This window comes from Garra rufa, chromosome 5 (assembly GCF_049309525.1).
Source record: "Garra rufa chromosome 5, GarRuf1.0, whole genome shotgun sequence".
In the NCBI taxonomy this organism is placed as follows: domain Eukaryota; kingdom Metazoa; phylum Chordata; class Actinopteri; order Cypriniformes; family Cyprinidae; genus Garra; species Garra rufa.
The window spans coordinates 28,671,780-28,699,479 of NC_133365.1; the positions used below are offsets into that span (position 1 = coordinate 28,671,780).

General features: G+C 40.4%; 1 protein-coding gene across 2 annotated transcripts; it reads right to left on the bottom strand.

Moving 5' to 3' along the window:
- Positions 1-5,845: 5,845 nt before the first annotated feature.
- On the bottom strand, positions 5,846-27,061 carry nova1 (NOVA alternative splicing regulator 1). 2 transcript variants are annotated; one of them, XM_073840929.1, is made up of 4 exons: positions 26,358-27,061; positions 17,547-17,690; positions 13,215-13,381; positions 5,846-12,318 (listed from the first exon to the last, which is right to left on the bottom strand). In XM_073840929.1, exons 1-4 carry the CDS (start codon positions 26,512-26,514, stop codon positions 11,299-11,301), a joined length of 1,488 nt encoding a protein of 495 aa, XP_073697030.1. In that variant the 5' UTR covers positions 26,515-27,061; the 3' UTR covers positions 5,846-11,298. The 2 variants fall into 2 exon arrangements, with proteins under 2 accessions (XP_073697030.1, XP_073697031.1); XM_073840930.1 differs by lacking the exon at positions 26,358-27,061 and adding an exon at positions 22,605-23,051.
- Between the last annotated feature and the right edge of the window lie 639 nt (positions 27,062-27,700).

The window sequence follows — 27,700 nt, forward strand, 5'->3', positions numbered from 1 at the left end:
CTGTCTCTCATCAAGCGCTGGAAAGTTCATCGGTTCGTCCTTAATGATCCTCTTTCTCGTAAGTATCGTTGGGAATTCCAAATTATTCTAGTAATTTCAATTCACTCCTAAATGGTACGCTTACAGGTTCGTTTTAAAATTCGGAAATGATACTAAATTAATTCATAAAAAAAAAAAAAAAAACGATTAACTGAGTCGACTCCCGTCGCTTTTACCTCAGTTATGTACTTAAGGTTGTTTTTTGTTGTATTATTACCCTACCAAAAAATCTGTACAGTATTAATTATTTAATATATTATTGGATAGTTTTATTTTTTATTGATAAATTACGCTTAAATTCGGTTGGCCTCTTTTTGTTTGTACCTGTAAACTTGTAGTGTAGCTAACGCTTTTATCACTACGGATTAGACTTAACGTTAGCTTCTAGCTTGGCCAGGTAACGTTACCATTTCAAAGTAGCTTCTCCAACACTGCAGCTAAGCAATAAGAACAATCAGTCGAGGTATTTCTTCAACATATCAAATAAATATTGTGTATATGTATGTGTATGTGTGTGCAGCAGGCACAAAAGACACTTTACAGTCTAGGCTAAAAGCACTGAGGCCTGGGATGGCATCTTTTGATTCGCTGTTTACAAGCATAATCAAGGAAACATACGTATCAACATCCATACAGAACGCAATTTACAGCAGTCTCACTGCCATGGCAACTGCTGAGGCGGTCCAGAAGTGATCACTTAATTCTTATCTTATGAATATCCCTTCATTATTAAAGAATTGGTGAAAATGGTTGAGAAAATGTTAATAATACTAGACATTTAAATGCTTTCTTTTAATATCATATGTTCTTATGTGTACACTGTCATCCCTTTACAATAATCCCCTTTTTATATTATTTTTTCTCATATCATGTAACACTGCAAAATGAGATAATGATTAATTTTTCAATATCTGCAGATTTACTATTCATTGTTAGCATTTCTAATAACAAGAAAGAAGCTGTAGACATAGTTAAGTTTGGCATTCAGCATTTGCGTGGTAAAAAAGGGTTTGTTAAAGCAGGAAACAGGACAATTGTGGTATGGCTGCCTGCGAGAGGTATCCAAGGCAACCAGGTAACCACTTCAGCTCAGCAGTACAAAGATATATAAATACAAACTTAAATCATTAACATAGTCTCTTCTGCTACTGCTCATTGCCTAAATTTATTAAACTCAGTCTTAACAGCCATACAGCTGTTTTCTGGGCTATAATTTGTGTCAGTGCATTACATAAATGTTGTTTATGCATTTCTCATTGCTTATGAGTCTCACACATACACACACTTTTTGGCTCTTAGCGACCTAACAGCGTCACAGGCAGGCGTTATGATTCATACTGATCTTGCCATTCATCATAATGACACTTCAACCGCGCCGTCAAACTGCAGCACTGCAGGACCGTACCGCTTCCACACAGCATCACCACAACCAACAGTGTGTGTGTGAGAGGGAGAGAGAAGAAAGAGAGCTTTAAAATCAGCTCCTGTTGGCTCTGCTGCACATGCAGTATGCTGTGTGACGCTATTTGGATAAACTGTTTGTTTGCATGTAATGTATTAGTTAAATATACAAACACCTTAAACATCACAAAGACTAAGATGAATTATTGCTACAAAAATAAAAAATCTTATCACAAAAAACAAAAACAAAACATCATAAAGGATCAGTTCACTTCTGAACAAACATTTACAGATAATGTACTCACCCCATTGTCATCCTAGATGTTCATGCCTTTCTTTCTTCAATCGTAAAGAAATTTCGTTTTTTGAGGAAAACATTTCAGGAATTATCTCCAGATAGTGGACTTCAATGGTGCCTGCGAGTTTGAACATCCAAAATGCTGTTTAAAAGCAGCTTCAAAAGGTTCTAAACAATTCCAGCTGAGGAATAAAGTGAAACTATTGGTCATTTCTATAAAAAATAAAAATGTATATACTTTTTAACCTTAAATGCTCGGCTTGTTTAGCTTTGCCATGCACATGCGTACTCTGTGTAATCCGGGTCAATACAGTTGGGGTAGGTCGAAAAAGTCCCATCTCATTTTCAAATTTAGAACCGTCCTACATCGCTGCAGAAATACCGACCCAGTGTTTACAAAGTAAACATGCAAAGAAGGTCAAACACCCTAACTGTATTGACCCAGAATACACAGTAAGCATGCGCATGACATAACTGAACAGGACGAGCATTTGAGGTTTAGCAGTATATACCTTTTTTTTTTGTTTTTGTTTTTTAGAAAATGAACTGGTTTTGCTAGATAAGACCCTTATTGCTCGGCTGGGAGCCCTTTGAAGCTGCATTTAAACTGCATTTTGGACGTTCAAATTCGCGGGCACCATTTAAGTCCACTATATCAAAGCCCCGCCTTCTAAATGAAAGAGCCAATGGTTGATTAGCAAAGTCATCGCGTCACTGCAGCTGCCATTAGAAGCTTCAGTTCCTATAGAAACAGACAGCGTTTGCACACTCGTGTTCAGGACTGCCCATGTGCACTGGCTGCTCTAGCCTGGCAAAATAAGACTTTTTAATGATATTTAAGCATTAGAAACAACAATTATGAGGCAGTTGTTGTCAGATTTCATTGGTGATTTCAAATATGAAGTTTTTTCGTAAGCTTGGTAAACCGTTTTGGAGATGTTTCCCCGTTTAAAAAGATAGGAGCTGCACTTGTATGCCCCAAAGACGTTTCAAAGATGGCCGCCGAGTGAAATGACTTGAAATGAAAGGGACTTTGACTATATGGAGATAATTCTTGAAATGTTTTCCTCAAAAAACATAGTTTCTTTACGACTGAAGAAAAAAAGGTATGAACATCTTGGATGACAAGGGGGTGAGTACATTATCTGTAAATTTGTGTTCTGAAAGTGAACTAATCCTTTAACAAATGTATCTAATTAGATAATATAAATTAATCAGTTATTCCCAAAAATAATAATCTATTTAAAGGCACTATATGTAAGGCTTTTCATGTATTATTCGCTTTTTCAATGTGTGAACAGCTTGTAACCTTCTCAGGTTGTCTAAAGCCTGTAGGCTGCATCCAAAATAGCATACCTGCCTTCTATATAGTAGGCAAAAACAGTATGCAACAAAAGAAGTATGTCCCAATTCACAGTACTCATAAAAAAGTAAGCAAAAAGTAACTGGATGATCTACTATTTCCGGCATGGTTCTGAAGTGTGCATACAATGGACACTTTACTATCCCATGAGGCCATGGGAGAGGATTTATGAATGGCGGTGACGTGACGCAAGTGACGCTGATAGGTCACGTGACAATGACAACATGGTGAATGTAGAGATTACATTCATGTTATTATACTAGTCAATATTTGAAGTGGATCAAAACCTTTTTTCAAAGTTGTCCTAAAACCAAAACAATACCCATTCTTGTCTTAGGACAACTTTGATGAACTTTTTTTGTTCCACTTCAAATGTTGACTACTGTATATAGCATGTACTCTTTCTGTGGTCGTGAAGTAATTGCTTATTTAAAAACAAAAAGTAAATTCAAAAACAAATGTGTATAAATGTTCAGATTAATGCTGAATAGTCTATAGTCTCAGATATACTGTATAATCTATTATAAAAGTGTCATTTTAATTACATTATACATTGACGTGATGCTGGTGCATTCCAGAGCTGGTGCAAACATATGCACTATGATCAGATGCTTACTTAACTGCTGTTTTCTCACCACTGTCATTTCTGTTGTGTGTTTTTTTTGTTGTTGTTATATTTACATATTCATCTAAACAACGCTCTCACCAAGTGTGGATGGCGCCGGGATGGTCGTTACCAGTATATCGCTCCAAAGGTATTTACAACTTCTTTTTACTTAAAAGCAAGAAGATGGTGGTGGTGGGGGTGTTGGGTTACAAGTGGCTGCAGATTAGTTTACTTCCAGAGTAAAAATTTCTCACCCTTTAGTCATCCAAGGTTTTCATGCCTCTCTTTCTTCAGTCGAAAAGGAATGAAAGGGGTCATAAACTGAAAAAAAAAAAATAATTCCCTTTATCTTTTGATATATGACAGTGGTCATTGTACTATAAAAAATATCACGTAAATTTTAGAACTCAAAAGTTTGTTGTTGTCTAAAAAAAAGCTTATATTGAAGACAGTCTGCCAAAACGACAAGTCGACGCTTTTGGAATGTCCTACTCTCTTTAGCCCCGCCCACAGATTCACACATAGTGTTAATGACTGTACACTGTTAGCCAAGTGTCTGTTTATTTCAGAGTCTACAATCCGTCACACCTATTCAAACAGAGTGTTCTGCTGAAGGGAGGCCTATTACTTCTAAAGTATGATGCTTTTTATGTAAAAAATCTTGATAACATTATAAGTGGACCTCAGAGAACAGTACAAAAAAAACAAAACAAAGGCAGTTCATGACCCCTTTAAGGTTTTTGAGGAAAACATTCCAGGATTTTTCTCTATATAGTGGACTTCAATGGGATCCAACGGGCTGAAGGTCCAAACTGTTTCAATGCAGCTTCAAAGGGCTCTACACGATCCCAGCTGAGGAATAAGGGTCTTATCTAACGAAATGATCTGTCGTTTTCTAAAAACTACTGTAGCTCGACTTCACACATTATGTAGTCATGTTGGAATGTGTGACGTTGGTGGAAGTACCAACACAATGTTTACAAAATGAACGTGCAAAGAAAGTCAAGCGCCCTTTACAAAAAAAGTAAAAGAACGATGTCGGACAGTGTTGAATTTGGTCAAACGATGCTGAAGTTTTTCGCCCTACCCTTCCTTTTTGAACCGGAGTACACAGATAAGTATTAACAACTAACTAACTAACTAAAAACTAACTGTGCATGACTGTTTTAATGTGTTGTGTGAAGTCATAGGTGCACATTGCTTAGCTAATGCAAGACAAGGATTTGGGGTTCAAAAGTATATACATTTTTATATTTTATATTTTTATACATTTTAAAATTACCAGTCGTTTCACTATAGAAGACCCTTTTTTCTTGGCTGGGATCATGTAGAACCTTTTGAAGATGCATTGATCATGTGACTTGCCCATCACCATCTGCTTTTGGTGGTTATCAGTGCATTACAAAGGTACAAAACATATTTCAGTACTTCCATAGGTTGGTATATTAACATTATGTCAGTTAATAAAATTACGGTATTTAAATGTAAATTTAAGTTAAATCTGTAAAACCTAAAATGTTGTTACCATATTTTTTATGGCAAAATTCTGACAACCACAGCTGCTAGTTTTACACCTAAATTTTACAGATTTTTTTTTAAAGCGTGGAATGCTTTCCTCAAAAACCTTAATTTGTTTGCGACTGAAGAAAGAAAGACATTAACATCTTGGATGACATGGGGGTGAGTACATTATTAAATTATTTTAAAAAAATTCTGGAAGTGAACTAATCCTTTAAAACGGGCACCGGTGTCGCTAATAACAAGGGTTTCTAATTTCTACAAATAACCCCTGTAATATTAGTACTCTTTTAAAAATAACTTTAATATTAGTATAAAATAACATTTTTCATTCAAAAACAGTATGTGAAATGTGTGCAAGTTTTATAAATTTGGATGACAGAATATATATGCTGCTTGACTGGTCTATTTTTCACCTATTAATTGTTTTTTTATATATATATTTACCTGAATAATATTAAAAAAATGTCTACTTAAAAATGTTTGACAAAAGAAAAAAGAATGTAAGGAAACAAACAGAATATCCATTTTTTGGTGGAGTGTCCCTTAATAAAAAGTTGTTCTTGCAGCCGTGGAGTACATGAGACAGAAAATGTGGGAATTAATTGATAACACAAACTTGTCAGAGGTTTCTGCAATTTATTTTCCATTCCTCTAAACTGAACAGAACGTACAGTTTTAAAAATCAAAAATAACACCTTTCACTTTCAAAGCAGTTCAGCTTCACACAGTTGGCATTTACAATGGTAACAAGAGTGTCTGCGTGTCATTATCTAGACACTCACAAACACACACCCATGCAAACGCTCTCACTCGCGCTCACACACGCACACACACAAGGGAATGTAGCAGGAGAGACAGTGGAATGCAGGACAGATATCACACACACTCTCCTTCTGACCTCTCCTCCCCGAAATGAACAGAAATACAAAAATAAACACACTTTAAAAAAGTACAACTCATTTACAAACACCAAAGAAGGAAAAGAATAAAAACACAACAACAGGAAAAACAACAATATATCTGTCAAAGTTCTCCATGTTAAAAACAGGTTGCTTGGTTCAGTTTTGCATCCAGTAGAAGGTTACACTGTGTGTGTTTGTGATGGGACCTAATGCTCAGTAAAGTGCATTTGATGCATCAGCAGACAGGAAGAGAGAGAAATGAATTTTGGGTGCTAATGTGGCTCTGGGCCTTCCTAACACTGACAGATATGATCGAGCTACATGAACTTTACAACCTCCGCCGTAAACATCACACCTAAAAGACATTTAACATTGAAATAACATTTTGTTTCAGTTTATGCAAATGTAAATACATTCAGAAATTACATGTGGGGTTAGGAGAATCAAGCTGAGAAACTAGAGAAGTCTGAAACTGATGAACGCAACTCCTCGTATGAACAAAACACGATTGTAGCCAAAAAACCCGAACTCAAATGACGTTTTCCATGCATGGGTATTTATCCCCTGAAATTAGAGGCCGAGGGATGGAGTCTCACACGTACGTACACATTCCGCCGTCGTAAACTGGAATCCTCTCGCTTTTATGAATTCCTGATTGACTCCAGTTCCCATGGTTACGCTGCAGTTCTTAGGCCTATGTGTACTGGCCTTTAGAAGACCACACCCATCTGACCGAGAAAAACAGAAGCGGTACAAACCAGAGAAACACAAATGAAGTGGTAGAAAGAAAGAAAGAAAAAAGAGCGCTCCGTTCGCGACACATGCAGAAGTGTGTCCCGGAGCGACGCAAGACGTTTATTTGTTCGTTTTCTTTTTTCATGTTTGTCTGTTTTGATTTCCCACCCCTCAATAATTCACTTGGATATCATGCAATAGAGACGTGCAAAAAGATAACACCTAAATCCACAAAACACACTTTCATAAATGGCTGTGTTATGAATGCGTATAACATGTGTATGCCTACTCCATGCCGACCTACAGAGACAAATATGACTTAAAAGCAGTGCGGAAGCCACAGGTCAAACGAATGCACAGGATGCCTCTACTGAGTGTTTTAAAAAACCATATGGATGCATAAAACAAGTCTTCTCTTAGTCTATGTAGCTATGGGGTCAAAACAATGCTAACATTGCGCTATGTCTCTTTTTTTTTCCTTCGCTGATTATCTTTTCATTGGAACTAAAAGATATTGATTGATTGGCACTTGTTCAATGCTTCTAAATAAGTTATCGATATCTAATGTTTCATCACACACCTACATGTCAAGAAGCTGTGAAGGTCTAGTTTGGCACAGGTTGACTATTATTACTGCGTCTATGTAATTAATATTGATACACCTCGTTTATACCCCTGTCGAAAAACGAGCACAATCCTAATCAACAGACCAGACGTGTGTTTCTTTTTTTTTCTTTTTTCTCAACTAAAATATTTCTGTATATTTCACTTATCAAATAGCAGCATTTTTTAATTTTTTTAAACTTACGGTATTACAAAAAAGTACATGTAAACCTATTCATTCAAAATTTGTAGTAAATCCAAAGGCTCATACAACAGACATAACAAAACACAAAACTTGACAACATGCTACAATATTGCTTCCAATAGTTCTTTACATTTTAAGTCGATCTAAAATTATCAATGACGTAGATATGGACACCAGCACTCCAAAGAGAGCAACTCTAATGCACAAACAAATCGCAAAGCTAATCTTAACCAGGCTTGATTGGCACTTTCATCATCCACACGAGTATAACGGATAATCACACACTGAAACCAACAGCGCAAGACTGCATTTAGACCACAAACTAGAGGAACTACACCAAAGTACACAAAGAACATGAGACGCGACGGATTCCACAGTTTCATTTTTAAAAAAACGAAGGAAAATGCAGAAATGATTTTCGATAGTTCTCAGAGAGAGGAGAGAGAACACAGAGCACAAACGACAGTGACGTCATCGTTTGAGTTTGAGGTGGCTATCACATCCATCTCCCATAGGTTATTGGTTTTTTTTTCGTTTGTTGTTCTTTTTTTTTCTTTTTTTACCCAGAGGTCTTTGCTCTGGGTTTACAAACCTCTACGTTCTCTCAGAGCACAGATTCCCTGTTCTAGCTAGTTTCAGGTAGAATACTGAATCGATCAGGCAGAGAGCACGAGAATCTGATCACATGTATTAATGTTAGACCGTGTGGCGTATTAATCCAGAGGTACGGCGTTCACCACGGGGCGGTATACCCATCGGCCCCCTTGCGGAGACAAGCGCACACCCTCCGTGATAAACACACACACACACAACACATCCGTGGCGACCGGCAGCCTGGAGGGGAAGAAAGCGAAAGTGGAAAGGGGAGACAACAAAAAGCTGGAAAGGTGGTGAGAGAGCAAGACACGAGAGAAGAAAAAGAGGTAGTGCAAAGACAGAGGTAGGACACAGAGAGAGCGAGAGACAGAACTAACCCTAATGTCATGAGCGTCAACAAGCAGTTTTTTCTCCAAATATAAATGACGTCTCCCTTTCTGTTATCGTATTACCCTCATATTGCTGCACCGAGTGCTTGTGCTTCTGAAATCAGGTACACAGTTTGATCTCCAAACAGTATGGAACAATAATTTATACTCTGAGAACCTGATATCTCACGGCTGGTACCGAAACATAGTAAATAGTTCGGGAGTACATTAAGCGCATGGCATATGTTTAAACAGCAATCATGAGAGATGTGAAAATGTTAATATTCCTCACAATTATGTAATGGATATAAATAGGTTACTCTCTCGCCCTCTCTCTCCATCTCTCTCTCTCTTCCCTCCTTTTTCTACGTTTCCGCTTCCCCTCTAGCGAGTAGATTAGAGGGCTGGTAGTTGGAGGGAGATGATGAATGTCTTTTAGAGTGTGTATGTAGGTCAGCAGTAGATTGGGCTGTGCAGTGTTGTTATATATAGAAGTCCAGGGTTCAAATGGAGATCTGCTAATTAATGACATGCCTGGGCGCGGGGCGCGGGGCATGGGGGGGGGGGGAATCGGACCCTCGGCGACCTCTGGTTTTGCGAAAGAGCAAGGTAAACTACAGGTAGACATTCCTACAGCGGAGCCACGCGGCCCGTGTTCTTGTGCTCGCTCGGTTTCATTGCTTTATTCCGTCACGCCGTGTCTCAGTGGGCGCACTCTCGATGGTGTGAAATATGTACAGTACATTCCATAGTTTCGATGGCGTCAGGCCGCTGGATTCACAGTGTGGTTCAGAGACGATCGCTCGCCCTGTACGGGAGCTCCTGCTTACTCTCCATGCAAGAGCCAATTGCTGGCAAGACCGAAAATGCTGTTAGCAGCAAACGTTTTGATGCAGTGTACAACTGTGGAATTAACTAATGAGTAACTATCACCACCAGTCTGTGCAACTGTGATGAGCTGTTGTTGATCAGTGGAAAAGGTGGAGAGCTTGTCAAACTCTCCGGCAATGCTTCAGAACGTTGGGAGCTGTGCGTCTGACGCTACGGCCTGCAGTTTGGTTTCTCAAAGGAAGCAGAATTATGATCGCTTAGCCTGCCAGAGTTCGCCTCGCAGCGAAGTGGAAGGCTGAAGGTCGACAGTCGTTACAGTAGCATCCTCTGGCCTTCGAATGAGTTCAGACAGGTTACAAAAGCTGTGTCGTTTTAGTCTCTCGTTCACTATCTCAACTGCACCTCTGCTGCCAGTCTGACGCAAACAGGGATTAACTGCGACGTGAACGAGGTGGCATCTGTAATGCACCCAAGACTTTGCTGCACTGCATACAAACTGGAAATCTTTCTCCTTCTTCACAAACATGAGGTATGACAACCTGAGCTCCTTTCAAACGAAACAGGCACAGACATTGCCTGGCTCCTCCAATTAGAGGAAGAGGAGGAGTTAAGAGGTACATCTGTCTAAACAGGTCCAATTATTTTTCAAGTTCAGGATTCTAAGGACTTCAATTCCTTGGTAGTGTGTCCAAAGGTTTTCTGTAGTAAGAGTTAAAAGTCAATGAGACGAAACAGCTTTTTTTATGATCCTACCGTTGTGTCTCTGCTCTAGTGGGATCTTTTGAATATCCGCTCGCTCTCAGTCTTGTGAGTAAATCGCAAATCGCCCCCAGTAATTCACGAGGGCTCAGAGAAACTCTCCCATAAATGCTAAAATCAGTAGATATGACAACAAAATCTTTTCAAATGTGTTTTCTTATAGCACCAAAGTGGGATCCCGTGACTAAACTGCACTTGTATGTATGTGTATTACATTCCAGTTCTCTAATGCTGAGTATTTGAACGTTGACGTATGATGTCCGCCTCTGTCTGTCTGTGGCTGAAGGTTAGTTATCTACTCTCGACAGCATCTCAATTTGATACTCTATTTACATATAAAAAACCCCAACAATATCAGGAAGTCTTTATACATTCAGGTCAACCTGGAATTACAGGTTTGAGGAAATCTAAAAGAGACTGACTGTAATGGAGAATCACAGAGATATTAGTAATGTAATGCAGATTGAAAATCTTTCAGCAGGTGTTTGAGATTAAGTCTCAGTCGAAAACAATAAGGGGGGGGGGGTGACCGAGATTACCTATGGAAATGTTTCTTAGGTATCTTCCTTTTCATTTCAGGCCTACACTACAGTTGCGGAGACTGAATTGACTGATATCAAAAGGGGGTCTGCTTCAAACTCCAATCTCCTTGCTCAGGGTGTGGGTCGGGTATGAACTAAACTGTGAGGGTTCTGCAATGGAAGCCAAAAATTGAACATAGAATCCAAAAGACCCTGGCTAAGAGAGAGGAAGTGAGGTTTCATCTCCTCCTCCTCTGAGTGCCCCAGGGCACGATACTCGGACCTACACAACGTAACACAACTTTAAAAATACAGCAGAATTTCAGTCACAAAATATCACATTTCTCCCCAAACAGATTATCTATCCACAGGTCCATCAGATCTTTTGTCGTTTGTTTTGTAATCGTCCTTATTTTGTGTTTAAATATTTGGACATGTTTCTCGCTCCAACCCATCCCGCTCTCCCTCGATTTCATTCATTCAGTCATCTATTCATTCTCTCTGGTTTCCCTCGCTTTCGTCGTTCCCCTCCCCACTCCTGTCCATCCCTAGCCCACCTTCTGAGGGTTGGTGGCACGGACACCTTGCTCGTATGTGATTCGCTGGCTGATGAGATACTGGGCGGCCTGCGTTGCTGCCGGCGACCCTGTGATGGTCACCTTGCGATTGCGTGTGCCTGGAATGAACTCTCCCTTTTTGGAGATCTGAATTCGCGCCCCTGTCAGCTCCTGATACTCCACGAGAGTCTTGCCGCCTTTTCCCAAGATGGCGCCGACCAAGTTCTCCGGCACAGCGATCTCCACTACCTCCTTTCCGCCTTCTGCCAGCTTCTCTGTGCCCAGCAGAGATGATGCCACCAGTGGGGATGAGGGATTAAGGTAACCATTAGACGCCCCTGTGGCGGCCGCTAGGGAGCCCAGCGAGAAGCCCCCTAAGCTAGGTGCGGCAGGGTGACCGCCCCCTCCAGAGGCCTCGCTGGCGTATGTTGCAAGCAGATTGGCCGCGGCTGCTGCCGCCGGATTGGCGCTAGCCGCGACGGCAGCAAGCACCCCGGACGCAGCGGCCGGGTTGAGGCCAAGCCCCAGTGTATTGGTATTGTAGCCATAACTGGCCAGAGTGTTCAGAGCAGATGTAATGGCAAGCAGATCATTACCGGAAAGACTTGACATGGCCGTAGGGAACCCTCCCATGCCCGCGAGACCCGCCTGACCGAGGAGCGTGGAGGCTGTAGCTGCTGCTGCGGCGTTGGGTAACACCTCTGTAGAGTTGGCGAAGGGGGATCCGGTCGGGTTGGAGTTGGCCACGGGGCCGGTGATGTTGGAGTAACTGATATTGAGACAGCTACTGCTCTGTGGGTCCTCCTGGATCTTCTGAACAATGATCTCGACGGCCTTGCGGTTTTGCTCCGGCTCCCCGCTCACTGTCACGACACGCTCCTGCAGATTGATGCCCTCAGGCTTCTGAGAAAGCTGTACCCAGGCTCCCGACTGCTCCATCACAGCCTTAACTGTTGCCCCACCCTTACCGATGATGAGTCCTGCTGTGCTGTTGGGCACGATCAGTTTAGCCTGTGGAGGAGGGGGAGTGTCACTTTGATTGAGGAACAGAATTACATGCATGAGACTGCACACAGCCCCAAAAATAGATGCTGCAATAAGCTCAAGTGCGTCTGTGCTGGTTATGTAGATGTTTGTTTTTTGTCCACACTTACACAGTAAAAAATTGCCATTACATATTTAAAGAGAGCTGCATTTATGATATGTAACCCTGTATGCTTGTGTATGCTTAAGAGTGTATAATAGTGTGTGTGTGTGTGTGTGTGTGTGTGTGTGTGAGTCTGTAAGGTCTGGCTCTTAGGTCAGTGCTTATATCAGCCATTTGTTGATCCCCGGTCTTACATTGCAGCTGCTCTCTCTCTCACTCCCTCTCTGTTTCTCATTCTGCAAGGATCAAGCAGGTAAAAATAACCCACTGCTCTCACACTTTGCTGCCCCTCTCAGCCACTCTTTCCCTGGGGAACAACCACCAGCCTGCCCTGCCCTCTGCCTCCTCTGGGCTGGTATATTTGCCTGTCTTCAGTGTTGCTTATCACTGTCAGATAGCTGACAGTTAGTACGTTCACATGCACTTTAGAAATTGATTTCAGTATGTCTAAAGCAATAATTCACCTTCCTAAAATGTCATGTAAACGCTCATGCACTATGCAAAACTCAATTATACTCAATACTCATTTAAATGCATGTAAATGTACTCACTGTCTGTGCTGTCATTCCATAAACAAACTAATCAAAATATTACAAATATTATGAACTAAGCTGTGCTTTAGGGGAATAACTAATTTGCATGTTTAATTCCTAAACTCCAAAGTCTGATATGTTTAATTCTACATCATTCATTAAATAACTAAGAACTTGTACATCTGGATTTGATGCGGTGTAGTAGTAGATCAACCTCATGAACGAACCTGTTTAACACGGTCAGGGTTAACAGTAGTCTGTGGCTGGAGAATGCTGACTGGTTCGGTCTTCTGACTGCTCTGAGGCATCTCGCGAACTTTTTCAGCGATGAAGTTATGAACTCCATTCAGAGCTTCCACTGTACCCTGAATCAAACAAACGCGCTCTGTCGTACCTGACCAAACACACACAGAAGAAAAAACAACATTAGCATATAGGGTTCACATTTAAAATTTAAATGTAAAAGTAAGTGTAAATGTAAGTTTGGGGTCTGTATGATTTTCTAATGTTTTTATAATAAGTCTCTTATGCTCATAAAGGCAGCATTATATGATGAAAAATAAGTAGATTTATAAAATATTATTACAATTTAAAACAACTGTTTTCTATTTGAATATATTTTAAATAGTTATATTTTAAACTTTCAGCAGCCAGTATTGCAGTCTTAAGCAAGTCTTAAACAAAGTCTTAAACAAGATCCTTCAGAAATCATTATAATATGCTGCTTTGGTGTAGAGCTGCAAAACAATTAGTCGTGATTAATTGATTCATAATAAAAGTTTATGTTTGCATTCTATATGTGTGTGTACTGTGTATATTTATTATGTATATATAAATACAAAAAATATGTTTGATTTAGACTGTTAGATTGTGGAATATTTATATACAGTATAATATAACTATATACTATATATAAGTGTTTTTTAAATATATACATATATGTGTGTGTATTTATATATACATAATAAATATACACAGTACACACATATAGTATGCAAACATAAACTTTTATTTTGAATCGATTAATCACGACTAATAGTTTTGCAGCTCTACTTTGGTGTGCATTTCTTCTTATTATCAACGCTGAAAACAGTTGTGCTGCCTAATTTTTTTCAGGTTTCTTTGATGAATATGAAGTTCAATTTTTGAACAGTAGTAGTATAGTATATTTATTGTATATAAGCAATGCATACATAATATGCATACAGATGTGTTGTTGTATTTAAATTACATTTCTAAATTTGGCAGACAATTTTATCCAAAGCCGTATTCAAGGTGTACATATTATCATTTCATGAATTTTCTGGAAGCTGAACACATGACCTTGGAGCTGTAAGTACCATTTGAAATAGCTTCATACGGTCATGGAAACACACATTACATTTTCAAAAAAGCTATTTCTTTTCAGTATAAATGCATGTATCAGAAATAATGAAAAGGGCTGTTGTAACACAGGGGGAAAAAACAGATGAAGTTGTCTGCATGATGTAATTCAAACTGAATGCACAGAATTCTGAACCTGTCCTCTCTAACCACATCACTCCCATGGGACACGCCACATAAATGTCCAGGACACACACACGCACACAATCTACTAATCTCTGCTATATCACTGTCCTGAAGCGCTTGACCCGTCGAGAATACTGTTGTAACTATGAGAACCCAAAAAGCCCACGCTGGACTGGACCTGTTTGACCATGACTAGCAAAATCTACAATGAATTATTGTTCTGCGTATTGTGTCGACCTGAATTCAAGTTAGGATTTGTTCAGTCTTGTGGTGGAAAGTATCATTCAATGTCCTAAATATACTGTCATGATCATCTTCCATTTCATTTCAGGGAGAGAGATGTGGGAAGCGAAGGCATGTAGGTTGTTGGTAGTGTGTGTGTTTGTTTCCGGGCAACAGTGCGGAGATATAACCGCACATGTGTGTGTTTGCTCCAGCACACATGCATACTTGACCAAGTGTTTGTTCCTCGGCTTTGATTTGTTTTTAAACTAGATCACACTCGTATCTGAAACACAGCACAACACACACACACACCAAAGCCACAAATTCTCCCTCGGTTTCAACATTTGCTCTTCAAGACCTACAAATAAAACATGCTCCAATAAAGCATGTACGAGAGAGAGAGAGAGAGAGTGTGTGTGTGTGTGTGTGTGTGTGTGTGTGTGTGTGTGTGTGTGTGTGTGCTGTGTTAATCTGAGTCCTTCTCTTGTTCAGGACGTGTGGTTTGTGGTAAGAGTCTGCGGTTAAATAAGTTTTAAGAAAAGACTGAATTGTAATTTACATGTGTGACAGACTAGAGTGTGTGTGTGTGGTAAAACACGCTGGCTGGAGTAAAACCGCTCAGCTGTAGGTGAATTCTTTTTATAGCTCTCTTGCGAGCCAGAGAGAGTTTAAATGTTTCCCTTTCACCGTCTCATAAGATAAATGAGGTCTGGAAGAAAAGCTGCTATTATATCAGAGACCAGAATGATTGAGGATGTACTGGTGTTTGTGCCAAGCAGCACTGCTTGTTGTGCTCAGGGTTTGGCAAAATTCTGATTTAAAGAATTAACTTCCTTTTTAAGTTATGAGTTGGAATTTGAATTCAATTAAACTGGTCACAACATTATTCATTATATAAGTAAAATACATTTAACTTAGATAATGCATTCTGGAAAATTACTGTTCTTCCACTTTGGTAAACTATAGTCTATCTTAAGATTAAATATATTACTATATAAACTAAAAAATGGCGTAAAAGGTCAAAAGAAAAAAGCTTTGTCAAGGCAACATGCAAACTTTGCTTTTTATAACAGAGTTATAACACTTATAGCACTTACATGAATTTTCTTGTAAAGATGCAAAATTAAAAATAATTGAAATTCAAATTGCAATTCTGCATCCTGTTTATTACCTCAATTCAAATTAGGATTCATTTTAAATTAAAAACCTCAAATGGAACTTGAAGATATTTTCAATTCTGAATAGTACACAACTCTGGCTAGTTGTACTATATAGTCAAACCAAAATTTATTAAGACACCTTCAACATTTCTCACATTATCACAGTTTTTTTTATAGTTTCAAAAATGGTAATAAAATATGACAAGAACTAAGAGTTAAACTGTGTTAGAACAAATTCCTCTTGATAATGTCAGATAACTTTGATAGAAAGGTATGCAATGTATTACAATCAACTAAAAATTCAGACAACTGTTAGTATGACAGTATTTACACAAATATTAATACTTTGTTAACCAATTACCAAGCAATGCTTAATTTATTTTTCAGTCTGTGGTGAAGCAATTAAAAAAAAACAAGTGTCTGAATAATATTTGTCCCAAATTTTTCCAATGTATAAAGAATGTTTGGGTATATGTCACAGTTTATTTTATTTTGCTATCCTCACTATAATGAACTATAGTGTCCTGCACCCACTAGTAAACAAATATCAAAAAATAATATCTGGTGTCTGAATAATTTTTGGTTTGACTGTATATGTTGTGTGTTACTATGATGTTGTGCGGTTAGGATAAACACACTGAAAATAAATTTTTCAGTTTCTTTGAAATCTCTAAAATAGTTTAAAAATGGTGGAATGATGAAAGGTGAATTTGCAGGATAATGAAACTGCGCAAGCAAGTGAGAAGACGAGCGAGAATGTGTGTTTGTGTGTGTTAGTGCGGTAAGCAAGGGTGAAAGGCAGAACAGGTGGTCTCAGGATAGTTTTAGTTGTAACGGGTGTGTTTAATGAATGAAAACATAGCTATTCACAGACAAATTATGCTCACAATATTCAGCTGTACGCTTCACGGCTGCGACACACACACACACACACACACACACACTTTCTCTCTCTCTTTCTCACATATTTTCTCTCCCTATGGGCACATTTTCCACTGTCATTCTCTGCCGATTTTATTTTTCACGCTACAACATAAAGCAGCTTCCTAATGGCACATGGTGGAAAAGATACTATAGTCAATGACACAAACAGGCCAACATCTGTAAACGGACTCATTCACATTAATTTACCACGGTGTACTCTGTCAGACCTTCTGCATAATATTCAGAAAACTTACAAGCTTGTTTTCTAGTACTATAGATTTTTTACTTGCAAAAATCTACTGGTTTAAAAAAAAGAAAGTTTATCAGTAGGAGTGAAGATTGCACAAAAAATGTACATGTAAAACCTTATTCCTTCATTCCTAAAAATAAACCAAACATATTGATGCCACAGTAGAACCCCAAACATTTTTATCTCTAAAAATCCTTTACAGTGAAAAATAGTTACAGATAAGAAGATGAAAGAAAACCTTTGAATGATCTTTATTTTCAAGAGTGTTTAGTGTGAAAGAGATTTATGCAGGGCACCATTAACTCCACCATATGTTGCACAGTAAATAAAATGATTTAACTGTGAGGATTTATAACAAAGATTTAATAACATCAATTATAAATAGATGGGAACTGTTTAATTCAAAATAAACAAAAAATGACATGTGCTGAGATCTGGAATAAGTTATGTTCATCATTATTAAAGCAAGACAAAAAAAAATGTATTCATACCTGGGTAGAAGTCTTTAGATTTGGACAGTTTGATGGTGGCTCCAGTCTCTTTCTGAAGCTGGACGATGGTTTGCCCCCCTTTACCGATGATTGAACCAGCTGCATAGCTGGGAATCAACACCTTCAGGAAATATTCACCCTCCTCTGCAACACGCACACAAGAAACAAACACAAAGTTAGATGTGAAATGAAAACTTCTCAATTCTAATATTTTTAACAAATCAGATGTATGTCATATGGTATCCCATTGTGGTACAATGAAAAAAATAACAGCATCGCAGAAAGGTCTGAGGTGTTTAATTCTCTGTACCTAACAGTTAATAATTATAATTTTTATTTTACAGTTGTGTTCTACATGTACATACTAGGTACTTATTATAGTGATTACATTAACTGGGTAATAACTAGGTACTAACCCTGAACCTAACTTAGTTACCTTATATTTATATATGACCCTGGACCACAAAACCATAAGAGTCATAAGAGTAATTTTTTTTTACAATTGAGATTTATACAGCAATAAATTTGATTTAAACCTGAATAAATACGTTTTTTTATTGATGTAGGATAGGACAATATTTGGTTGAGATACGACTATTTAAAAAAATTGGAATCTGAAGGTGCAAAAAAATTCAAATACTGAGAAAATCACCTTTAAAGATGGTTCTTAGCATATTTCCAATCAAAAATTAAGTTTTGATATATTTATGGTAGGAAATTTACAAAATATCTTCATGGAACATGATCTTTACTTAATATCCTAACGATTTTTGGCATAATTTTGACCAATACCATGTATTTTTGGTTATTGCTGCAGATATACCTGTGCTACTTAAAGGAGTAGTTCACTTTCAGAACAGAAGTTTACAGATAATGTACTCACCCCCTTGTCATCCAAGATGTTTATGTTTTTCTTTCTTCAGTTGTAAAGAAATGGTGTTTTTTGAGGAAAACATTTCAGGATCTCTCTCCATATAATGGACTTCTATGGTGCCCCCGAGTTTGAACTTCCAAAATGCAGCTTCAAAGAGCTCTAAACGATCACAGCCGAGGAAGAAGGGTCTTATCTAGTGAAATGATCGGTTATTTTCTAAAACTTACATACTTTTTAATCTCAAATGCTTGTCTTGCCGAGCTAGAGCCCTTTGAAGCTGCATTTTGGAAGTTCAAACTCAGGGGCACCATAGAAGTCCATTATATGGAGAGAAATCCTGAAATGTTTTAGTCAAAAAACATAATTTCTTTACGACTGAAGAAAGAAAGACATGAACATCTTGGATGACAAGGAGGTTAGTACATTATCTGTAAATTTTTGTTCTGAAAGTGAACTACTCCTTTAAGACTGGTTTTGTGGTCCAGGGTCACATATTACGATACTTTCTTAGTTAAGTACATTGATTGTACGTACAAGTACACATACTGTAAAATAAAGTGCAGTTGAAATATAATTGAATATTTCTTTTTGTTTTCTGTAGTCATATTTAATTCAGAGGACTTTTGGGATGTGTTACACATTTCTGTAAAACCGTAGTAAGATTATATAACAGTCTGAAAACCTTATAAAGCCAACCAGAGGCCACACGAGCGCACCATCATTACCTCATTACGGCTCCTCCTTTTGAAACAATACACAAACTAAACATGAAAATACCGTCTGGTTTTTTTGTTCACTTCCTCTCCTTTTTCATTTCTCTGTATTTCTTTCTTCACTTTTTCTTGCTCTCTTTCTTTCCCTGATGAGTTCCTACTGATTCTGCCTCTGTCCCACTTTTTCCCCATGCAGAGATAAAGTGACCTGCTTTGGGTTGGTAGAGGTCTAAATTTAACCAAACTATCTCTGTGTTTTGTGTCCTTCACTATCTTCTTCGCCATCTCCCTCCCTCGCTCACACACACAAACGGCCGACCAGCCGACAAACCGCTCAGATGCTCAGCGTGGAGGTTCAGTGTCACAGTCAGAAGTTGAGGTTTAAGTGCGAGTGTGTGGCGGGTGGTGTGTAGGCAGTCTGTAGCGCTTCACTATACTGAGGCCGTGGGCTTGTGGGTAATTGCCTGGAAGGCTGTTCAGGCAGGAGCATATGGATGCTAAATCCTCAGATTTGTCCTGAAGAACCCAGCCAACAGCGCATAAGTCACTCAGAGGTTCCCGGGGGGACGAGGCTTCCCTCTCCAACCACAATATTACACATCCTAAACACAACATATGGCCCAGAGTCCATTGCTAAAGCAAGGGAAGAACCAGAAGGTGATTTCAACACATCAATTTTTTTTTTTTTTTTTACATTGGAGTCATCGAACTCCCTTACCACTAAACATGCAGTCACATTGACATCATACTGCTCAAGTCAATGTTACTGTTGGCATAGCTAAAACGAATCAATGACTATTTTAAATGGGTTTGCAGTTAAGACGGTGTTTCTTATTTTCAGTGCATTAGTGTATTATGTGACAAAATGGAAGAAGGTACAAAAATACATCGTGTTTGTGTACTACATCAGTGTCTTTCAGCGACTGTAGTAAAGCTGAGAGATAAGATGGGTTTCGCAGACTCAAATGCCCCCAGTCTCCAGCAGCTGACCCTTTACCACTGCAGAGAGGAGGAGAGAGAGTCAGAGATACAAGGAGAGAGAGAAAGACTGCAGGATAAGCGCAAAACACGCTAATAATAAATAAAAAACATGCAAAGGATGAGAAAAACATGGAAGGAAGAAAGAAAGGAATATTCGACCGACTGTTCCAGAGAGTGGTAGAGGAAAACAGCGACTAGGAGGGGAGAGGACAGATGAGGAGAAGAGGAGAGGGGAGGGGCGGCAGGGAGAAGGTGAAAATATTATGGTCTCTAAGCAACTCTGATTGACTCTCCTGTGGGAACGTTTGATACATTCAAAATAACAGCAAAGTCCACTACATGTCGTACACGTCACCGCGTTCACCTGTGAACTAATGCTGGCGTGAATCATTCAGCGTGGAGCGACGTGTGCAGTTCTTCCAGAAATGCAGCACACACTCTGACAACTGGAAGGCCAGTCCAGTCAATACATGATCAATCGTCCTATCCAGACAATCCCATTAATACCAGAAAACTGGGGAATCTGGGAAATCCAGAGAAATATAATTGTCAGCCCAGGCATATATAATCAAGCCAAGAGTGGGAGGGCCAGTTAGTAGATGGCATCAGGATCAAAGCGAACATTAGCTTCAGTTGTAATACATTATCTAGTCTAACAGGAAGACAAAAAAAAAAAAAAACAGGGAAGAAAGGAAAGAAAAAAGAAAGAAGCAAGCTCACACGCAGTATAAGTCGCTTAAGCGCAGCTGAACGTGCAGTGCACAGTTAGAAAGATACCCAAGCAGAATTTAAATTGAAAAGACAATTCGATAGAAACATAGAAGAGCCATACGTTCCAAAGGTTCCTACAGAAATGCGTGCAACTCCAGGAAAGGGGAATGAAAACTGCATTCCCGTCTCTGTTATACAGATCTAAAAGCTGTTATCTGCAGCACTGCTATTCTTTTGTTCATCCCTCTCTTTTCTCTCTCCCTGACTGACTGGCTTTGCTCTGTGCTCAGTCACTCCAGAGAAAATCATTTGTTAAATGAATATGTGCAAATGTCAGAGGGTGAGAGAATTATTATTCTCTGCACCGGGACTGACCTCAGGGTTTCTCGATAAAACACACGCAGCATACCAAAATACTTCATCTTGCGACGACGTCATACACAAGGACACTAGCTCCCTTCGTAGGGCCCTGGAGAGGGGCTAGTGGATACAACCGATATCTGGACGGAGCTTTGCAGAGAGGTTCAATCTGTACCTGTCCTCTGCAGCGCTCCAGGTGCGCAGTGGGATACGCATTACATCATTGCCTCACCCGACTCAATGCTCCCTGCCACACACACTCTCACACACACACACACACACACACACACACATGACTGACTGACTGACAGGTAATGATAGGATTCCAGTCCACGATGCTCGCTGCAGCCGAGCAAACACACACACTCGCACACACAGCTGGGCAGATCCCGATCTTATCAATGACCGGTCTGTTAAAGGGGAGGGTGCGAGTGTGAATGGAATGAATGCAGACACTGTTAGAGGGACCGTTTAATGAGGGCAGTTTGCAGTGAACGGAGGAAGAGGACAGGACGCAGTGGACACACGCTCAGGAATCCATGATGGAGGTTTTTGAAGAGCGCAGCCGGAGGGGAGATAAGGAAAGAGTGAGCGCGTTTGTACGAACGGAAAAGATAGAGAAAGGGCAATCAGGGCTCTTGCAATCACTGAAGTATGGCGCGCCAAAGCGTCGCAGGAAAGCGAACCTCCGGCAGCCGTTTTTTATTGAGAGGCGGCGTGGGGACCGTTTGACCTTGGCCGACGAGGAATGGAAAACTTCACTCTCTCCGCTGCAGCCGCCTCGCAATTGTTTCCGAGACGACTTGGAGGTGACATTCGGAAGGCGTGAAGAGCCAACGGGAAGGTCTGCTGCCGCTTACCTGTTGTTAAAAGGAAAACCTAGGGCACATTCTCATGCAGCAGTGATTTGAGAATGGCGAGCGCTTTGGGAGCACTCCTCACCCGTGCGCTCCTGCTTGCGGCGATGATGTAAGGAAAGCTGGTGTAACAGGTTTTCAGCAGTGAGTGTCTGAGTAAATAATACAATCTGTTGCTGCTGTTTGCCAGTGAGCCATACTTACACAGCCGCTAACGCAGTCAGACGGTTACGGGCTCAAACCTATGATTACACACAGCACATAGAGTGTGAACAGAGTGTCATGCAAACACACAGAGGGAGTGGGTCAAGAGGGATTGCATTGTTAAAACCCCCCACCCCCATGCAACACACACACACACACACTCTGCATGTGAAAAGGAGGGCCTGTCCTAGGCACACTGCAAGGACAAGCAAGCCTCTCCTTCCCACAGAATGAATGAAGAGACGCCAACTGAGGTACGGGAAAAGAAAGGGCGAAAGAACGAAAGACGCAAAGCGAAACGGTCAACTCGTCCGCACGCGCATTCAACAAGTCAACAAAAGGGGACAGAATCTCTTACCCATTCTGCTGTAGCGTGCTGGAGGTGGGGTTCAGATAGCCATGGACGCCGAGAGGCTGGACCGGTGAGCGATGCCCGATTGCAGGCTGATCATAGGAGCTCTGCCGCCGTCAAGGAATGTGGCCAGTCAACCTTTTTCCCCAGGTTCGTATCCGAGAGGGGGACAACGTCAGCGCATCCTCCCCTCCATACCCGCAGTCAGCCCCCGTCTCTCTCTCTTGCTCTCTCTCCCTCAATTTCCCTCTCTCTCTCTTTCTCTGATTGTGTGTGATGGCAATGCAATTGCCGTGTGGTGTGCGTGTATGTGTGTGCGCGTGCGTGTGTGTATGTGTGTGAGTGAGTGTTTGAAGCGGAGAGGCTTGGTATTGTTCAGGCAGAGGCGGACTGACGGGGGGAATCTTCCTACTGCATCACCCTCTGCTTTCCTTCTCATCCATATTCAGCGAGAGCTCCAGCCCTGTGCTGCATTCTACAGAGAGGCACCTAGCGTGTCCAATCACCCCGCACCCCTCCCCAGCGTCACACACACACACACGCGCACACACACATACACACCAAGGCTTTCTTTCTCACCCCCCCCCACCCTCGCCACTTTGACGCAGCACTATAAAAGACGTAGCGCCTCGCTCATGTTTGGGTGAAATATGAAAAGGTAGGATGGAGGGAGGCTGCGGAGGAAACGAAAGAGAAATAAGTGAAAGAAAGTGCGAGGGAGTGACCTTGCGTGAACGGAGAGGAGGTATAGAGCGAAAGCGGGGAGGCGGTGGGCTCCTCGGACGGCCATGTTGGAAACACAGCGAGAGAGAGAGATTTCTGAAAATGGCAGAAAGGATCTGCCGCAGAGCGCCAAGGGGCCGGCCAACTAAATTACTGCCTATAAATCCAAAGACGCTATACCCAACCAGCGCGTGCGGGCGCGCGCCGTACGTGGCAGGGGGAGGGCGCACGAGCTCGGTCCCAGGGTCATACTTCATTTGCATAGTAGCTCTTTTCAGCTGAACTTGATAAATTCTCTACATATCCATACTAGCTATATCAACGCGCTCTGCTGGGTGTCTCGGATGCAGCATGCAGAAGTACGGATGCTTCTGCTCAGGCAAACCGATCACGTTCAACACATCCACTGGACATTCTAGAATACATGAGCCCTCTCTCTCTTTCTAGCCCCTCCTTTCTCCACCACCTGCCCAATTCACAGTCAACTCACGTCACCACACACTGCAAGGGCACCTGTGTCCTTCTCTCGCTCGCTTTCGCTCTCTCTCGCTCGCACCTTTTGATCTAATACGGAACCACACAAAAAACACCAACATAAATAGCTCTGCCAAAACCTCCATTAGCAACATTAACATGCCATTTCAATTGCGACGGGTAAGAGGCCACACACGCACACACGCGCACACAGACACATGCTAAGTAACTAACTGTGTGCGCACTGGTGAAATTAGCATCAGCAATCAATGGCTGTTTACAAAAGGGAGGGCATAAAGAGGAGCTCAATCACTGACCGTCCTCTTCGTCGCTGTCTTTGGGTCAAAGGTCATGCAAGGGGGAAGGGTTCATTCATTGATAGGATTATGCTTTAATTAACAAAGCTAGATAGGTGAACACAATGAACGGTGGTCTGAACTGCTAATGAACAAAGAAATAAACTTGCTGACTACATAAATGACTGATCTCTAAACTGTGTTGAATGACATGCTTTGACAAAAGCTGTCATACACACTAGTAAAAAAAAATTTCCCTCCAATTAATAACGGCCACAATCTTTTCTCTAATTTCTCAATTTTTAAACTCAAATATGAGTTTTCAGAGTTTCGGCTTGATTTTATGCATCAGTAGTGGTTGAATTTAAAGTAGTTTAATAATGCAGTGAACGTATCAGGTTAGGTTGTAAGCGCTGCAGTGATTTGTGACCATGGACCACAAAACCAGTCATAAGGGTAATTTTTTTTAAATTGAGATTTACACATCATCTAAAAGCTGAATAAGCTTTCCATTGATGTATGGTTTGTTAGGATAGGACAATATTTGGTCGAGATACAACTATTTGAAAATCTGGAATCTGAAGGTGCAAAAAAAATCTAAATATTGAGGAAAATAAAATTTGCCTTTAAAGTTGTCCAGATAAAGTTCTTAGCAATGGATATTACTAATCAAAAATGACATTTTAATATATTTACAGTAGGAAATTTACAAAATATCTTCATGGAAAATGATTTTACCTTAATATCCTAATGATTTTTGCATAAACAAATTTATAATTTTGACCCATACAATGTGTTTTTAGCTATTGCTACAAATATATCCGTCCCGTCAGGGTCACATTTGAATTTACTTCACTGATTTAATTTTTTGTTTTGTGTATAACAGGACTTTAGCTAGCTAGCCTTCAGTTTATAAAGGTTTAGTAACAATAAACTAAAAAGCTAAACACTATACAGTCCTTACAAAGTTTGTATAAATTATTTTAAAATTACATAATTTGCCACATTATTTAGCCTAATACTACCACTGCTTCTACTAGTACTATTACTAACATGTTATTAATAACACTGCATTTATAAAAAGCATATAGTGAGTACTAATTAGTAAAAAAAAAAAAAAAACATTGGCCTATAGTTCAACTGTCTGTTCAAAAGGATTTAAAGTCAAGGCCTCAACGAATTAAACACATAAATTTCCCTAAACACAACCCTATATATAACACACTTGGTTCACCTCATTAGTTCTGAACAACGACAGACATAAACTGTGCATAGGCCTAATCTATAAGACGAGCGCGGCAGTGTGTGTCCCTACACCGTACTGCGGGGTGATAAAACAGTCGGTGGACAGCTGCACCGGGGCTCCACAGCGGGAACTGCCGCTCCGTGAGCAAAACTCACAGACATGTTCATGCATAACGTTACTAAAACGTTCTTTTCGCTTTTCTCCAATCCTAAATATCCAAACACGCACGTATGCAGTAAAAGAAGCGCTCTAGAACATAACTTTGCGTTTATCACGTGACCTTCTTCTTCGCTATTATTTAAAGAGCAATGACTCAGACCACCGTCTGAAGAAGAAATATGGATCCGAATCTGAACCGGCCACAAAATCCTGCCTAGAAATTGATTATACTATGTCTATTAAAATGACTTAGTATGTAAAGAAAACTAATGGCCGTTTTGCTTTGCGCACAAGTGATTTGCATGATCAGAAACACCTCAAGGAAACTTTTTTTTTAAAATCAAGATGGACTCTAATGCTCTTTTGGATATGTATTAAGAGCTCCACACGACGCTATAGAGAGGGATTCAATCTTTTGTTTCCACTGGAGTCTGTTACTGCATATGAATAGGGATTAAACTACAGCAGCATGTGCGCTTTCTCCCTTTCATTCATTTTCTGCTCAATTTAGCTTGAGTCCCAGAGGGACGGCCACCGCCACACTGCACATCACCCCACCGGGTCATTTAGGGTCAGGCTGGACAGATGCGACTCGTTTTAATTGTCTGTAACACTGCTGTAGCATTTAATTTCACAGGTGCTTAAAACGGCCACTTTACAAACTAAAAAAATATGGACGAATCTGTCAAAACCGTCTGAACCTCCGCAGAGTCAAACAGCAGTTATTTAATGTTAGATAAACACTCGTAAAACTGGAGTAGACACGCGACTCAAGCATACTGAAGTGTGTCGTTTTGACTTGACTTATTTGGAGCAGCAGGCCCGAGCGCTGCCTAAACCCCCGCGAACTGTCGATCTTACCTCCGGTGTTAGAGCGCTTGGTGTTGCTCGCTTCAGTCGGTGTTTCCAGGGGTCTCTTTCGGGAATCGGAGAGATCCGCGTCCATGTGTGGCGATAGTGAGAGGTGCTGAGGAGTAGAGAAGATCCCGTTCTGCTGAACTGCCCCGCCAGCCATCATTTTGTCATCGGCTGGAGTTTACGTCGCGTTTAGCGCACCGAAAGCACATAAAAACCGGTCAGCGTCTCCTGTCCGAGCTGTCCGTTTGATTCTTGAAGCTTTAAATGTCATAAAAATGCCATTCTGCTGGGTCTCTGCGCGCGTCCGTCTCTGCCTCGCTGTCCACTATTTCCCGTTGGGAGAAGAGGCGCATTAACGCTCTAAATATAAAAATCCATTCAGTGAAGTCTATTCATTAGCGCGCACCCGACACTTGAGACGTCTGTGTGTTTAACGAGCCCTCACGCACACGCGCAGCGCCCTCTCCAAAAAGATTCTCGCGACCATTGCCTGACAAACTACGAAAAGATAAACAAATCAACATTCACTCTCAGAAAACAAAAAGACAGTTCAAAACAACACTGCTTCGCTGGCTCCTTTTCGGTCTCCGCTCAGCGGCGCCGGGGTTTGGAAATATTGTATCGCTGTTGATGGTGTCAGTCCGTTTGTTTTGGAGTGTAAAGGAGATTTTGTTTCAGAGATGCGAGAGTCTTGGCCAGCGCGCGGCAGCGGCTGCTCGGGTGACAGAGCTCTCGCGCAGCATCCCTGGACCAATTGTGAGCCAGAGCGCCAGAGCCTCTCCTGACGTCACGAGCCGCAGCTTCCAAAAGAGCTTTTCGACTGCATCAAGTTTCAGACTCACTAGTTTAACAACTTGTATTTCAACTAAATACTGCAATTACAAATGCGAGAATAACAACATAATGTTATGTATAAGGGTTGTTAAATAAAGAGCAGCTTTTGGGTGCTACAATGTGGAATAAATTGCATACATCGAATTCCTGAGGCAACACTGCAGATTATTAACGATTACAGCAAAACAACGAAAACATTTAAAATCCTACCAGTCAAGTTTTTGAACAGTAAGATTTTAAATGTTTTTTAAGAAGTCTCTTCTACTCACCAAACCTGCATTTATTTGATCCAAAGTACAGCAAAAACAGTAACATTTTAATATTTTTACGATTTGAAATAACTGTTTTCTATTTCAATATATTTTAAAATGTAATTTCTGTTATCAAAGCTAAAATTTTTAGCATCATTACTAGTCTTTAGTGTCACATGATCCTTCAGAAATCATTCTAATATGCTGGTTTGCTGTAACATTTTATTATTATTATTATTATCAATATTTAAAACAGTTGAG